The 16,440-nt window shown below is 42.8% G+C and overlaps 1 protein-coding gene across 1 annotated transcript; it reads left to right on the top strand.

Moving 5' to 3' along the window:
* Positions 1–471: 471 nt before the first annotated feature.
* LOC309554206 (E3 ubiquitin-protein ligase TRIM21-like) lies at positions 472–2,181 on the top strand. Its single transcript, XM_082255840.1, has one exon. It carries the CDS (start codon positions 605–607, stop codon positions 2,174–2,176), a length of 1,572 nt encoding a protein of 523 aa, XP_082111966.1. The 5' UTR covers positions 472–604; the 3' UTR covers positions 2,177–2,181.
* The last annotated feature ends 14,259 nt before the right edge of the window (positions 2,182–16,440 follow it).

The following is a 16,440-nucleotide window of genomic DNA, read 5'->3' as shown; positions in this document are numbered from 1 at the left end:
TTATTTCCAGAAACCAGCCTCCCAGGCCTGCCAGACACAAAACGAGCAAAGAAGTTATAGATAGCACGGGACTATCATTGGGACCAGGGGTCTCAGCTACCAACAGTGGCGACACCTAACATGTGACGCAATCATCGCTTATGTACACGTGCACGCCCTACGCACGCTTATTCACATGCAGATATCGGGGTTAGTGGGGATCCTTTTAGTTTTTATGATCACTTTTTTATTTTATTTTCTTTTTACTTAGCAAGGATTTGCCAACCTTCTGTGAATCGCAGTCTTCTGATCACATCCTATAATAAGGTGGAGTCAGATCCGGAGTTTCGGGTCTCTTACTTGTCAGCCGACTCAGCAAGAGAACCGAAGAATCCATTCATGAATCCGTTCATTTCAATGAGTAGTTCCAACTGAACCGATTCACATAAAAGATCCAAACTTCCCGTCTATACTGAAAAATAATCTTCTTCCATCTGTTCTCTGATCTCCGTGTCCTATATTACTCATCCAGCCTCACCCTGTGTAGGAGGAGGTCACCCCTCCCCCACTGCATTCCTCTCCGGTGTCAGAGACTTTCAGTTTCGTTTCTCTTCTGCTGTCAGCGATGGCGTCTGCAGATCTGAGAGCTGAGCTGGAATGTTCCGTCTGTCTGAACATTTATACAGATCCTGTAACCCTGAGATGTGGACACAACTTCTGCCGGGTCTGTATTGATGGTGTGCTGGATACACAGGAGGGGTCTGGAGGATATTCCTGTCCTGAATGCAGAGAGAAGTTTCCGGATCGTCCTGCACTGCAGACGAATACAACACTGCGTAACATAGCAGAGACTTTCCTGTCTGCTCAGCCACATCAGGAGGAGTCCGGGGTCTTCTGTACTTACTGTGTGGACTCTCCTGTGCCTGCTGTTAGATCCTGTCTACACTGTGAGGTATCTTTGTGTGATAAACACCTGAGAGTCCACAAAAAGTCCCCAGAACACATCTTATGTGACCCCACCTTGTCCATGGAGAGCAGGAAATGCTCCGTCCATAAGGAAGTGTTGAAGTATTTCTGCATTAAAGATAACACCTTTATCTGTGTGTCCTGCTGTCTGATTGGAGGACATAAAGGACATGAGATGGAGTCACTGGATGAGGCTTCTGAGAAGAAGAAGAAGACACTGAGGAATGTTCTGCAGAAACTTCTGACAAAGAGAGAGGAGACGGAGGAAAGAGTCCAGAGTCTGGAGGAGCACAGGAGGAAAGTAGAAGAAGAAGCAGCTGGAGACACCGAGAGAGTCACTGTCCTGTTTAGAGATCTCAGGAGACGTCTGGAAGACCTGGAGAAGAGAGCCCTGAGGGAGATCTCCGGGCGGGCAGAGCGGATCTCCATCTCCATCCGGGATCTGGAAATAAAGAAGGAGGAGCTGTCCAGGAAGATGGTGGACATTGAGGAGCTGTGTAACATGACGGATCCACTGACTGTCTTACAGGAATCAGACACAGGTGACTTGTGTGATACTGAGGATGGAGATAATGAGGACAGAGAGAGACATGAGGAACTCCTCCATGATGGAGGGGGTCTGGGTGTGGCGGGGGTCTTACACACAGGTTTATCTGATATAATAAGAGAGGTAAATGTATACTTCTATATACAGGGAGCTGCAGACATATTACTGGATGGAAACACAGCTAATAATTATCTACAGATATCAGATGACAGGAAAACTGTATCCAGGTCAGATAGGAACCAGAATCACCCAGAAACACCAGAGAGATTCCAGTATTGTCCTCAGGTGATGAGCAGTCAGAGTTTCTCCTCAGGGAGACATTACTGGGATGTGGATGTCGGGGGGTCAGAGATCTGGAGAGTCGGGATGTGTTACCCCAGTATAGACAGGAGAGGGGGGGAGGCAGGGATTGGAAGGAATAAGAAGTCCTGGGGATTGGTGTGGTATAATAATCAGTATTGGGTGATACATGACAGTAAAGAGACCCCCTTACCCACCAATCTCTCCAGTAACAGAGTCAGGATAGATCTGGATTATGAGGCCGGGCGGATCTCCTTTTATGATCTGTGTGACCCGATCCGACACCTCCACACCTTCACCACCACCTTCACTGAGCCCCTCCATGCTGGGTTATGTGTATGGGAAGGTTGTATAAAGATATGTGGGGGGAGGCGGGAAATGTGAGAACTCCGCCCACAGTCTGGTGATGTCAGACGAAGAAGTGGAATTCATTTAATATTCATCCAATATTATATAGAAGTGGGTGTGGCTTCATGCAAGTTTTTCTACTATAAATAAATGTGAGATTTCTTACTGATCGCTGTGATTGGGTAGAATATCTGTCCAAATAGTGGAGCACCAGGAACATGTTCCTATTGGTCAGTGAGATATCTATCTATCTATCTATCTATCTATCTATCTATCTATCTATCTATCTATCTATCTATCTATCTATCTATCTATCTATCTATCTATCTATCTATCTATCTATCTATCTATCTATCTATCATCTTATATAATACTTTTTCTGTCATTTTTAAGCAGAAGGTTATCACAGTGTGTGACATCAGCCATCTCCTCCTCCTCCTGCCCCTCCCCTTCCTCTCTGCTCCTCCCCCACATGTGGTCCCTCTGTTTGGGGGGCACCATGATCAGACATAGAGGGGGGGTGCAATCACTGTGGTGGGATAGGATGAGGTCCCCTCTCCTCTGCCTCCTCCATCCTCTCTGCCCCTCCCCCTCTTTTCTGCCCCTCCCCTTCCTCTATCTCCTCCCTCCTCCTCCATACAATCTATACTACAAAGAGATGGTAATAAATGTAACAATCTGAGAGGAAATATATGAAGAAGTATTCTGGAGATTTACTACTGAAAGAAGAAATGTGATCAGAGAGCCCAGACTGTTTTTAGGCGGAGTGGGTGAGGATTAGATCCCCTGTCAGGTTTTTCTTCTATCCGAGACTCCATTAGAGAGATTTCTTCTCACTTCCTGTCCCGGTGACAACATTTATCTAGACAGGAAATGAGGAGAACTCTCCAACAGGAAGACAGACTGAAATAAGAATTCTATGTTTAGTATAGTAAGGAAGGGGAAGGATTGGAGCCCCTGTCAGATTTTATATGTCTGTGTCCCTGTTATAGATTCCCCTCCATCCTTGTCCCGTTGTCACCAGGACAGGAAGTGAGAGGAAATCTCTCTAAGGCTGGGTTCATACTTGTGTGATCATTGCTGTGCAGATCACAGCCATGTCTGTGCGATGCAAATTCAGCAATACAAACTGTGTGTCTGAAATCGCATTCACACCAAAATGGCGCAGGACCCTTTTTAGTCCGCACTGGAATGCAATCCGATTCCTGCACCATCTCGGCGTTCACAGATCGGGGTGTCATTAACTTTACATTGACACCCGCAGCGGTTCACAGATGTCAGTGAGAAGTGTTGGCGATTCAGGTGTGATGTGGGAACCCGCATAGGAATGGCGCTGGTTCCCGCATCGCATGAGTGTGACTGAGCCTGAGGCTCCATCCACATCTATGCAGTTCGCTTTTGAGCGTTTCTGCAGTGCTTTTTGCTGCTTTTTTTTTTTTTTTTTTTTTCACCGTAATTTGCTTTTTGCCTTTTTTTTTTGCTTTTTTTTTTGGAAAATTTGTTGTTGGGCAGATTTAACCACTTGTTGCCCGCACTAGGCGGCTACAGAAAGTGGGCTACAGCGTTGCCTTAAAATACCGGGAGGGTGTACATGGACGTCCTCCCATTCTCACGCTGCCCATGCGTCCCAGCTGATCACTGATTGGGTAAAGGGCCAATCACAGCGAGTCCTTTACCACATGGGCCAATGACAGCTGATCACAGGAGTAAACAGGAGGCGGTCATCGGCTTTTTATTTCATCACCCTGGCAGCATGAGAAAAGAAGAAAGCCATTACCCGGCTTCTGTTAGAGGGACATCGGTCCCCTTAATGCCCTCCAGTGCCATCTATCAGTGCCCATCAGTGCTGCTATGCAGTGCCCCTTAGTGCCACCTATCTGTGCCAATCAGTGCCCTCCAGTGCTGGTAATCAGTTTTCTCCAGTGCCATCTATCAGTGCCCATCAGTGCTGCCAATCAGTGCCCTCCAGTGTTATCTATTAGTGCCCATCAGTACTGCTAATCAGTGCCAATTAGTGCCATCTATCAGTGCTGCTAATCAGTGCCCTCCAGTGCCATCTATCAGTGCCCATCAGTACTGCTAATCAGTGCCAATTAGTGCCATCTTTCAGTGCTGGTAATCAGTGCCCTCCAGTGCCATCTATCGGTGCCCATCAGTACTGCTAATCAGTAGCCAGTAAAAAGCCATTACAAGGCTTCTGTTAGCGGGAGATCAGTCCCCTTAATGCCCTCCAGTGCCATCTATCAGTGCCCATCAGTGCTGCTATGTAGTGCCCATCATTGCCACCTATCAGTGCCCATCAGTACTGCTAATCAGTGCTCTCCAGTGCCATCTATTAATGCCAATCAGTGCTGCTAATCAGTGCTCTCTTTTTTTTTTTTTTGTTTGTTTAGCACACAAATTGGTCACATTGCCAAGAATCTGGATAATATAACCTTGTCTGGGGCCCCAAGTATTTCCCATTACTATGGAAACCTATATGTGTCACACTATTTTAGTGTCCCAAAATTCAGAGACCTTAAAGAGACCTCGTCATTTACTCACTTAGCGCAGTCACAGCCCCTCCCCCCCAACCCACTTCTATCCACTTTCATAGCTCCCCCATCAATCCATATCAGAGCCCTGAGTCCTCACCCGGGTAAGATACATGGTGGGTTATGTTATCTATCTATCTATCTATCTATCTATCTATCTATCTATCTATCTATCTATCTATCTATCTATCTATCTATCTATCTATCTATCTATCTATCTATCTATCTATCTATCTATCTATCTATCTATCTATCTATCTATCTATCTATCTATCTATCTATCTATCTATCTATCTATCTATCTATCTATCTATCTATCTATCTATCTATCGGATTATAATGTGTAGACGGTCTGATTCCTTATTATTGATACATTTACAATGAGTTTATTCTATTGATGATTTTATTGTGTGAAGAAATAGAAATGAATAATAGATCTACAAATAGATAGAAAGAGATGAAAATCAAAGGAAAAATCTCAGAGGAAACATATGAAGAAATGATCCTGAGATTTACTAATGAAAGAAAAAAATGGGATTTATAACTTATATAATGATATCACTATAATAATGTATGATTACTAGAACTAGAATGTGTCCCCAATATAATGTGTCCCCATAGAATGGATCACTAATAGATTTCTAAGGGATCACTTTTATAATGGATCCTAATACAATGTGTCCCCATAGACTGGATCACCAACAGAATTCTATTGGATCACTTTTATAATGGAGTCTAATATAAGGTGTCCCCATACAATTCTAAGGGATCACTTTTATAATGGATTCTAATAAAATGTGTCCCCATAGAATGGATCACCAATAGAATTCTGTGGGATCACTTTCACAAAGGATCCTAATATAACGTGTCCCCATGGAATAGATCTCCAATAGAATTATATTGGATTACTTTTATAATGGATCCTAATATAATGTGTCTCCATAGAATGGATCACCAATATAATTCTATTGGTTCACTTTTATAATGGATCCTAATATAACGTATCATTGTGATGTTGTATCTTATAATCACTATATGTGTCCTGGTGATGGAGGAGGAATTAGGAGAGGAAATGTTAATGTGAAATAAAGATTCTTCTCTATGAAATCATTATTATTATTATTATTATTATTATTATTATTATTATTATTATTATACAGGATTTATAAAGCGCCGTCAGTTTACACAGCACTTTACAAGTTGAGGGCAGACATTACAATTACAGTATAATACAGGAGATATCAGAGGGCCCTGCTCGTTAGAGCTTACAATCTAAGAGGGAGTGTCAGGAGATACAAGAGGTAATACCTGTGGGGGATGGGCTGCTGGAGAAAATAAAAGTACACTTGTTAGGTGGGGGCATGAGAGGTATCTCTGAAGAGATGAGTTTTCAGGGATCGTCTGAAAGTTAACAGAGTAGGAGATAGTTGGACAGATTGGGGTAGAGCATTCCAGAGGATGGGAGAGGCTCTGGAGGAGTCTTGGAGGTGAGCATGGGAAGAGGTGAAGAGAGAGCTACAGGAGGTCCTGGGAGGAAGGAAGAGAAGGATTTGGTTGGTATTTTGGGACCAGATTAGTGATGTAACTGGGGGAAGAGTTGCGGGTGGCTTTGTAAGTTTTATTGTTAGTATTTTGAATTGAATTTGTTGGGTGAGTGGCAGCAAGTGGAGGGGTTGGCAGAGAGGGGTAGCAGACACTGAGCGGTTGGTAAGGTGGATGAGTCTGGTAGAAAAATGGCGCCCGCTCGTGGAATGGTGACAAACCTTGGTACTTACAAAATCTCCATAGGTGACACTTTAAAAATGTCTACAGGTTACCAGTTTAGAGTTACAGAGGAGGTCTAGGGCTCAAATTATTTCTCTCGCTCTAACGATCGCGGGGATACCTCACATGTGTGGTTTGAACACCGTTTACATATGTGGGCGGGACTTGCGTATACATTCGCTTCTGCGTGCGAGCTAACGGGGACGGGGCGCTCTAATTTTTTTTTCCTATTTATTTTATCTATAATTTTTTATTTTTACAGTTTAAAAAAAAAAATGTTGATCACTTTTATTCCTATTATGAGGAATGTAAACAATTGTAAGGTCCTCTTTATTGTGAGATCTGGGGTCATAAAGACCTCACACCTCACACCTCACATCTACACTAAAAAAAAAGAAAAAGAGTTTTTTTGCAATCGGCTCTTTAAATCGGTTGCTAGGAGATGACGTTGGACGTCGCTCCGGTCCTCCTAGACCATAGAGTGGAGTGGGGGCCATCTTGCCCTCACTCAACTTCCTGCCTGTGTGGAGTGCGGACCGGATTGTTTTCCCCGCTGCCGGCGGGTCCAGTAAGTGGGGGAAGCGACTGGGAAGCGCTCTGGGGGGGGCACCTCTTCCGCCGCACCGTAAGGATGATCCCGCGGTGAATCCGCCGCTGACACCACCCTGATGTGAAAAAAGACCGCCCGCCGGTTCAAAAAATACCGGGGTTATGGCAGCTATCTGCTATCTGCTATCTGCTGCCATAACCCCGGGATTTAATGTCAAAGTACCGGCATAAATCAACGGTGGGCGCTCCGGAAGTGGTTAAATAAGGACGCGTGCGTTCCAGTGCGTTTTTGGTGCGTTCCAGTGCGTTTTTTACGTGTTTAAAAGTGTTCAAGTTCAGGAAAAATGCAGCATGTTCTACTTTTTTTTCTAGAACTGCAAGCACAGGTGTGAACTATGCCGTTGAAAACCATATAGCCTACTTTCCATGCGTTTTTGATGCAGAAACAAACGCACTGGACTGCATGTGGTGTGAATTGGCCCTTAACTGGTTCCCGACCGGCCGCCGCCTATTTACTGTGGCAATGTGGCTCTGCTGCGCAAATAGGTCTACATCGGTCGCGAGCAGGCAGCTAGGGGGCGAGCGTGCGCCCCGCCGCGCTTCCACCCCCACTCGGCAGCGGGGAAGCCGATGCAGCGGGCAGGTGGCTCCGATTGCTGCCTGACACCCGCGATCGCTCCCCGCTAAGAGAGAAGGACGGTCGGATGTTGGAAACACAGCTGACCGTCCTTCTCCTTAGGATGATCTATATAGGATCACAGGTCTCTATGTTCATCTCACAAGCCACACCCCCCCCCCCACAGTTAGAATCACTCCCCTAGGCTCACATTTAACCCCTTGATCACCCACAACGTTAACCCCTTCCCTGCCAGTGTCATTATTACAGTAACAGTGCATATGTATAGCACTGATTACTGTAGTAATGTCACTGGTCCACCAAAAATGTCAGTTAGGGGTCCGATCTGTCCGCCCCAATGTCGCAGTCCCGCTAAAAATCGCAGATCGCCGCCATTACTAGTAAAAAAATAAATAAATAAAATGACATAAATCTTTCCCGTAGTTAGTTAACGCAATAACTTTTGTGCAAACCAATCAAAATACGCTTATTGCAATTTTTTTTTTTTACCAAAAATATGTAGCAGAAAACAAATTTGCCTAAAATGTTAAAAAATTTAGATTTTTAAATTTTTTTTAAAAAATGTGAAAAATATTGTTATTTTTTTAAAATTGTCGCTCTTTTTTTGTTTATAGCGCAAAAAATAAAAATCGCAGAGGTGATCAAATACCACCAAAAGAAATCTCTGTTTGTGGGAAAAAAAAAGGACATAAATTTTATTTGGGTACAGCGTCGCACGACATCGTATTTGTCCGTTAAAATAACGCAACGCCGAATAGCAAAATATGGCCTGGTCAGGTAGGGGGTAAAATCTCCCGGTCTTAAAGTGGATAAAAATACGCTCATTGAGAACTTATTTGTCAAAGACATGGAGCTAAATACATTTTGGCCTAAATATATGACAAAAATTGAATATATTGGATATTTTTTAACTGTCAAAGTAGAAAATGTCAATTTTTTCGCAAAATTGTCGCTATTTTTTATTAATATTGCAAAAAATGAAAAGCGCAGAGGTGATCAAATACCACCAAAAGGAAGCTCTGTTTGTAGGGAAAAAAAGATGTAAATTTCGTTTGGGTACGGTGTTGCATGACCGCGCAATTGTCAGTTAAAGTCACGCAGTGCCAAGTTGCAAAAAGTGGCCTGGATGTAAAGCAGGAAAATCCTCCGGGGATAAAGTGGTTAAACAGTAAAGAAACCATTATAGGACACTGCGATAGTTATCACATAGAACATCCAAGTGATTGCACATGAACATGAAACTACGTAACATAGCAGAGACTTTCTTGTCTGCTCAAGAGGAGTTCGGGATCTTCTGTACTTATTACTTAATACTCACTGTGTGGACTCTCCTGTACCTGCTGTTAGATCCTGTCTACACTGTGAGGTTTCTCTCTGTGACAAACACCTGAGAGTCCACAGAAAGTCCCCAGAACACATCTTATGTGACCCCACCTTGTCCATGGAGAGCAGGAAATGCTCCGTCCATAAGAAGATCCTGGAGTATTACTGCACTGAGGATGAGACCTGTGTCTGTATATCTTGTTCTATGATTGGAGGACATAAAGGACATGAGATGGAGTCACTGGATGAAGCTTCTGAGAAGAAGAAGGAGACACTGAGGAATGTTCTGCAGAAACTTCTGACAAAGAGAGAGGAGACGGAGGAAAGAGTCCAGAGTCTGGAGGAGCACAGGAGGAAAGTAGAAGAAGAAGCAGCTGGTGACACCGAGAGAGTCACTGCCCTGTTTAGAGATCTCAGGAGACGTCTGGAAGACCTGGAGAAGAGAGTCCTGAGGGAGATCTCCGGGCGGGCAGAGCGGATCTCCATATCCATCCGGGATCTGGAAATAAAGAAGGAGGAGCTGTCCAGGAAGATGGTGGACATTGAGGAGCTGTGTAACATGACGGATCCACTGACTGTCTTACAGGAATCAGACACAGGTGACTTGTGTGATACTGAGGATGGAGATAATGAGGACAGAGAGAGACATGAGGAACTCCTCCATGATGGAGGGGGTCTGGGTGTGGCGGGGGTCTTACACACAGGTTTATCTGATATAATAAGAGAGGTAAATGTATACTTCTATATACAGGGAGCTGCAGACATATTACTGGATGGAAACACAGCTAATAATAAACTACAGATATCAGATGACAGGAAAACTGTATCCAGGTCAGATATAAACCAGAATCGCCCAGAAACACCAGAGAGATTCCAGGATTGGTCTCAGGTGATGAGCAGTCAGAGTTTCTCCTCAGGGAGACATTACTGGGATGTGGATGTCGGGGAGTCATGGATTGGAGATAATAAGAAGTCCTGGGGATTGGAGAGGTATAATAATCAGTATTGGGTGATACATGACAATAAAGGGACCCCCTTACCCATCAATCTCTCCAGTAACAGAGTCAGGATAGATCTGGATTATGAGGCCGGGCGGATCTCCTTTTATGATCTGTGTGACCCGATCCGACACCTCCACACCTTCACCACCACCTTCACTGAGCCCCTCCATGCTGGATTATATGTAAGGGAAGGTTGTATAAAGATATGTGGGGGGAGGGGGGAGATGTGAGAACTCCGCCCACAGTCTGGTGATGTCAGACGAAGAAGTGGAATTCATTTAATATTCATCCAATAGTATATAGAAGTGGGTGTGGCTTCCTGCAAGTTTTTCTACTATAAATAAATGTGAGATTTCTTACCGATCGCTGTGATTGGGTAGAATATCTGTCCAAATAGTGTAGTACCAGGAACATGTTCCTATTGGTCAGTGAGAAATCTATCTATCTATCTATCTATCTATCTATCTATCTATCTATCTATCTATCTATCTATCTATCTATCTATCTATCTATCTATCTATCTATCTATCTATCTATCTATCTATCTATCTATCTATCTCTCGGATTATAATTGGTAGACGGTCTGATTCCTTATTATTGATACATTTACAATGAGTTTATTCTATTGATGATTTTATTGTGTGAAGAAATAGAAATTAATAATAGATCTATAAATAGATAGAAAGAGATGAAAATCGATGGAAAAATCTCGGAGGAAACATATGAAGAAATGATCCCGAGATTTACTAATGAAAGAAAAAAATGAGATTTATAACTTATATAACGATATCACTATAATAATGTATGATTACTAGAACTGCAATGTGTCCCCAATATAATGTGTCCCCATAGAATGGATCGCCAACAGAATTCTATTGGATCACTTTTATAATGGATCCTAATATAACGTGTCTCCATAGAATGGATCACCAACAGAATTCTATTGGATCACTTTTATAATGGATCCTAATATAACGTGTCTCCATAGAATGGATCACCAATAAAATTGTATTGGTTTGCTTTTATAATGGATCCTAATATAACGTGTCTCCATAGAATGGATCACCAATAAAATTGTATTGGTTTGCTTTTATAATGGATCCTAATATAACGTGTCCCCATAGAATGGATCACCAATAGAATTCTATTGGTTTGCTTTTATAATGGATCCTAATATAACGTGTCTCCATAGAATGGATCACCAATAAAATTGTATTGGTTTGCTTTTATAATGGATCCTAATATAACGTGTCTCCATAGAATGGATCACCAATAGAATTCTATTGGTTTGCTTTTATAATGGATCCTAATATAATGTGTCCCCATAGAATGGATCAGCAACAGAATTCTATTGGATCACTTTTATAATGGATTATAATATAACGTGTCTCCATAGAATGGATCACCAATAGAATTCTATTGGATCACTTTTATAATGGATCCTCATATAACGTGTCTCCATAGAATGGATCACCAATAAAATTGTATTGGTTCACTTTTATAATGGAGTCTAATAAAATGTGTCCCCATACAATTCTAAGGGATCACTTTTATAATGGATCCTAATAAAATGTGTCCCCATAGAATAAATCACCAATAGAATTCTGTGGGATCACTTTCATAAAGGATCCTAATATAATGTGTCCCCATGGAATAGATCTCCAATATAATTCTATTGTATCACTTTTATAATGGATCCTAATATAATGTGTCCCCCATAGAATGGATCACCCATCAAATTCTATTGGATCACTTTTATAATGGATCCTAATATAATGTGTCTCCATAGAATGGATCACCAATATAATTCTAAGGGATCACTTTTATAATGGATCCTAATATAACGTATCATTGTGATGTTGTATCTTATAATCACTATATGTGTCCTGGTGATGGAGGAGGAATTAGGAGAGGAAATGTTAATGTGAAATAAAGATTCTTCTCTATGAAATTATTATTATTATTATTATTATTATTATTATTATTATTGTTATTATACAGGATTTATAAAGCGCCGTCACTTTACACAGCACTTTACAAGTTGAGGGCAGACATTACAATTACAGTATAATACAGGAGATATCAGAGGGCCCTGCTCATTAGAGCTTACAATCTAAGAGGGAGGGTGAAGAGATACAAGAGGTAATACCTGTGGGGGATGGGCTGCTGGAGAAAATAAAAGTACACTGGTTAGGTGGGGGCATGAGAGGTATCTCTGAAGAGATGAGTTTTCAGGGATCGTCTGAAAGTTAACAGAGTAGGAGATAGTTGGACAGATTGGGGTAGAGCATTCCAGAGGATGGGAGAGACTCTGGAGGAGTCTTGGAGGTGATCATGGGAAGAGGTGACGAGAGAGCTACAGGAGGTTCTGGGAGGAAGGAAGAGAAGGATTTGGTTGGTATTTTGGGACCAGATTAGTGATGTAACTGGGGGAAGAGTTGCGGGTGGCTTTGTAAGTTTTATTGTTAGTATTTTGAATTGAATTTGTTGGGTGAGTGGCAGCCAGTGGAGGGGTTGGCAGAGAGGGGTAGCAGACACTGAGCGGTTGGTAAGGTGGATGAGTCTGGTAGAAAAATGGCGCCCGCTCGTGGAATGGTGACAAACATTGGTACTTAAAAATCTCCATAGGTGACACTTTAAAAATTTCTGCAGGTTACCAGTTTAGAGTTACAGAGGAGGTCTGTGGCTCAAATTATTTCTCTCGCTCCAACGATCGCGGGGATACCTCACATGTGTGGTTTGAACACCGTTTACATATGTGGGCGGGACTTGTGTATACATTCGCTTCTGCGTGTGAGCTAACGGGGACGGGGCGCTCTAATTTTTTTTTCCTATTTATTTTATCTATAATTTTTTATTTTTACAGTTTAAAAAAAAAATGTTGATCACTTTTATTCCTATTATGAGGAATGTAAACATCCCTTGTAACAGAAATAATCAGGACAGGTCCTCTTTAATGTGAGATCTGGGGTCATAAAGACCTCACACCTCACACCTCACACCTCACATCTATACTAGAAAAAAAGAAAAAAAGAAAAAGAGTCATTTTTTTTTTTCAATCGGCTCTTTAAATCGGTTGCTAGGAGATGACGTTTGACGTCGCTCTGGTCCTCCAAGACCATAGAGTGGAGTGGGGGCCATCTTGCCCTCACTCAACTTCCTGCCTGTGTGGAGTGCGGACCGGATTGTTTTCCCCGCTGCCGGCGGGTCCAGTAAGTGGGGGAAGTGACTGGGAAGCGCTCTGGGGGGGGGCACCTCTTCCGCCGCACCGTAAGGATGATCCCGCGGTGAATCCGCCGCTGACACCACCCTGATGTGAAAGAAGACCGCCCGCCGTCTCAAAAAATACCGGGGTTATGGCAGCTATCTGCTATCTGCTGCCATAACCCCGGGATTTAACGTCAAAGTATCAGCATAAATCAACGGTGGGCGCTCCAGAAGTGGTTAAATAAGGACGCGTGCGTTCCAGTGCGTTTTTGGTGTGTTCCAGTGCGTTTTTGGTGTGTTTAGCTGCCTTTTTTATGTGTTTTAAAGTGTTCAAGTTCAGGAAAAAATCAGCATGTTCTACTTTTTTTTTCTGGAACTGCAATCACAGGTGTGAACTATGCCGCTGAAAACCATACAGCCTACTTTCCATGCGTTTTTTTTCCATGCACTGGACTTTTGTTGGCCGACAGAAACCAACTTCAGAAGTGATGTCATGTGATGGTTAACTTTCCGTGTGTTTGTTCTTCTCTGAGCATGCCCAGTCTTGCTCATCTGAATTTTGTCTGCCGAAATCTGTACTGACTGACGAACAATCGGCCGTTATGTTGACGGCCAACAAAAATTTTATAAATGTAAAAAATGGTGCAGCGCTAAAATGTTAAAACCAATAAACAGTAACAATGTCCATAATGATCTGGGAATGTTCATAAATCCAAAGCCAGGCTTGAGGTAAAGGTGACCCGTGTATAGAAGTAGACAAAACACCAAACATGCGTGATTCCACCACCACAGTTAATGCCAGCCTCTCACCTCCATGCACTGACCACAAGGGCCATTGCGCTTTAACATAGACTCTGGTGAACTTCTCCTGTCCCAGTCTTAAGATCATGGAAACCACAGCACCTCAGCAGGTCAGCATAAAGATTCCACATGAAAGAATAACAAAGGACATCTAGTGCTCTCCGTTTAAAATTGGGTACATTTATTCAAGGTAAAAACTGGTTACTCACAGACATAGCACTATTCCTAGTGCATCGGGAACAGCATGTCAAACATCTAATCGATGTGCTCGAACGTGCGGTCCTCTCAGAGTGTCGCAGGTGACGTCACAGCTCCTCCCCCGTCTTTACGCGTTGCGTCAGTGGGCGTTGACTTCTTCAGCAGGGGTACGGAGCGGGCGGCACCCGCACACCTTAAATAGATGCCTAGCAACCGGACGCTAATTCCCAAAGCGGAAATGACATATCGCCAATCTCCATCTTTGATGAGGGAAAAACTCCCTACTTCCGGGTGGCTATAAATAGCATAATATAGACCGATACTTGGAGCGTTCATAACACGGAACTGAAACACTCCCGGTCCACAAATGCACCGGTACAAATGCTGCACAAATTTCAATTAGTATAAACACTATATTAAAAATGGCACATGACCTAAAATTTATTGTAAGAAGCAGAAAAATCAATCTGCCTTAAATCAATAGTGGCGTATACCCACGAGGCTCCGAGAGGTCCACATACATAAAAAGAGCACCATTAAATATAAATCAGAAATTAAAACATATACATGTTAAAAAACAAACAAAATCAAAATAAACCACATCCATTATCTATTAGAAATAAAACAATTTAAATCAAAATCAATATTAAGCCCGCCAGGTACTAAAACTTTAGTCTGAAAAATCCAGAATAATTCCCTGCGGCTTAATTGCCTCACAAAATTGCCTCCTCTCCAGTGACGTGTGGTTTTCTCAATGCCCCAAAACTTCAAACCCGTAGGGTCACACTGATGGTATTTTTTGAAGTGTTTGGGGACATTATGCTTATCTTTACCTTTCCGGATTCTATTCATGTGCTCTCCTACTCTTACATGTAAGGCCCTTGTGGTCCTGCCCACATACTGGTAACCACACTTACATTCAAGCATGTACACAACCCCTTTTGTTTCACATGTGATGAAATCTTTGAGGATGTGCACCTCTTGTGTAGCTGTGGCCACGAATTCTTTCCTTCGCTTAATATTACCTTTTGAGGTCTTACAGGCCGCACACTTGCCGCAGGCATAGAATCCCTTTAAGGAGGGAAAGAGCGCATTACCAGATTTCACAGGTGGGTCAACCACTCCGGGGGCTAGCCGGTCTCTGAGTGTGGGTGCCCTCCGATACACAAACCTCGGCTTAGCCGGGAGTGCAGGGCCCAATATCCTGTCATGCTGTAGGATAGGCCAATACTTGGGGGAGGAGCTGTGACGTCACCCGCGACGCTCTGAGAGGACCGCACGTTCGAGCACATCGATTAGATGTTTGACATGCTGTTCCCGATGCACTAGGAATAGTGCTATGTCTGTGAGTAACCAGTTTTTACCTTGAATAAATGTACCCAATTTTAAACGGAGAGCACTAGATGTCCTTTGTTATCCTTTCATGTGGAATTTTTATGCTGACTTGCTGAGGTGCTGTGGTTTCCATGATCTTAAGACTGGGACAGGAGAAGTTCACCAGAGTCTATGTTAAAGCGCAATGGCCCTTGTGGTCAGTGCATGGAGGTGAGAGGCTGGCATTAACTGTGGTGGTGGAATCACGCATGTTTGGTGTTTTGTCTACTTCTATACACGGGTCACCTTTACCTCAAGCCTGGCTTTGGATTTATGAACATTCCCAGATCATTATGGACATTGTTACTGTTTATTGGTTTTAACATTTTAGCGCTGCACCATTTTTTACATTTATTGCCTGTTTTTGGACTTGTTGGTATTGACCAATACCGGTGTCCAGCTGCTCATTTCTCTCTATTTTTTTGGATTTTAGCGCTGAATAAGCCTCTGCCTTTATATTCTGTTAACAAAAATTTTATAGCATGCACACCAGATTTTGTTCGGCCGAAAAGTCGGAGTCGGTTGTCGGAAGCATCATACTAACAAGCCGACAATCGGTCGATCGGACGTTGGCCGAAAATTCACGGCCAACAATTGTTGCGTGTGTACGAGGCTTTAAACTGAACCGATCTGACTGAACCAACACACACCTGCAGACCACTGCCCAAATCACTCTCTGCTGACAACTATTCTAAATCTCTGATAGCACAATACTCCCTAAAGGAAAATACATCATTACTGGGTATAGGATCAACAGCTCAGCATCATCTTATTTTTATGTATATACTATATATGTGTGGGAGCACTATCGGGTGCTTGCAACAGCTATCACATAAATATTGATTAGCTTGTACAGTGAGGAAAAAAAGTATTTGATCCCTGCTGATTTTGTACATTTGGCCATTGACAAGG

Source organism: Pelophylax lessonae (genome assembly GCF_965119305.1).
Source record: "Pelophylax lessonae genome assembly, chromosome: 4".
NCBI lineage: Eukaryota > Metazoa > Chordata > Amphibia > Anura > Ranidae > Pelophylax > Pelophylax lessonae.
The sequence above is the reverse complement of the archived record's forward strand: the minus strand, read 5'-3'. Positions and strand labels throughout refer to the sequence as shown.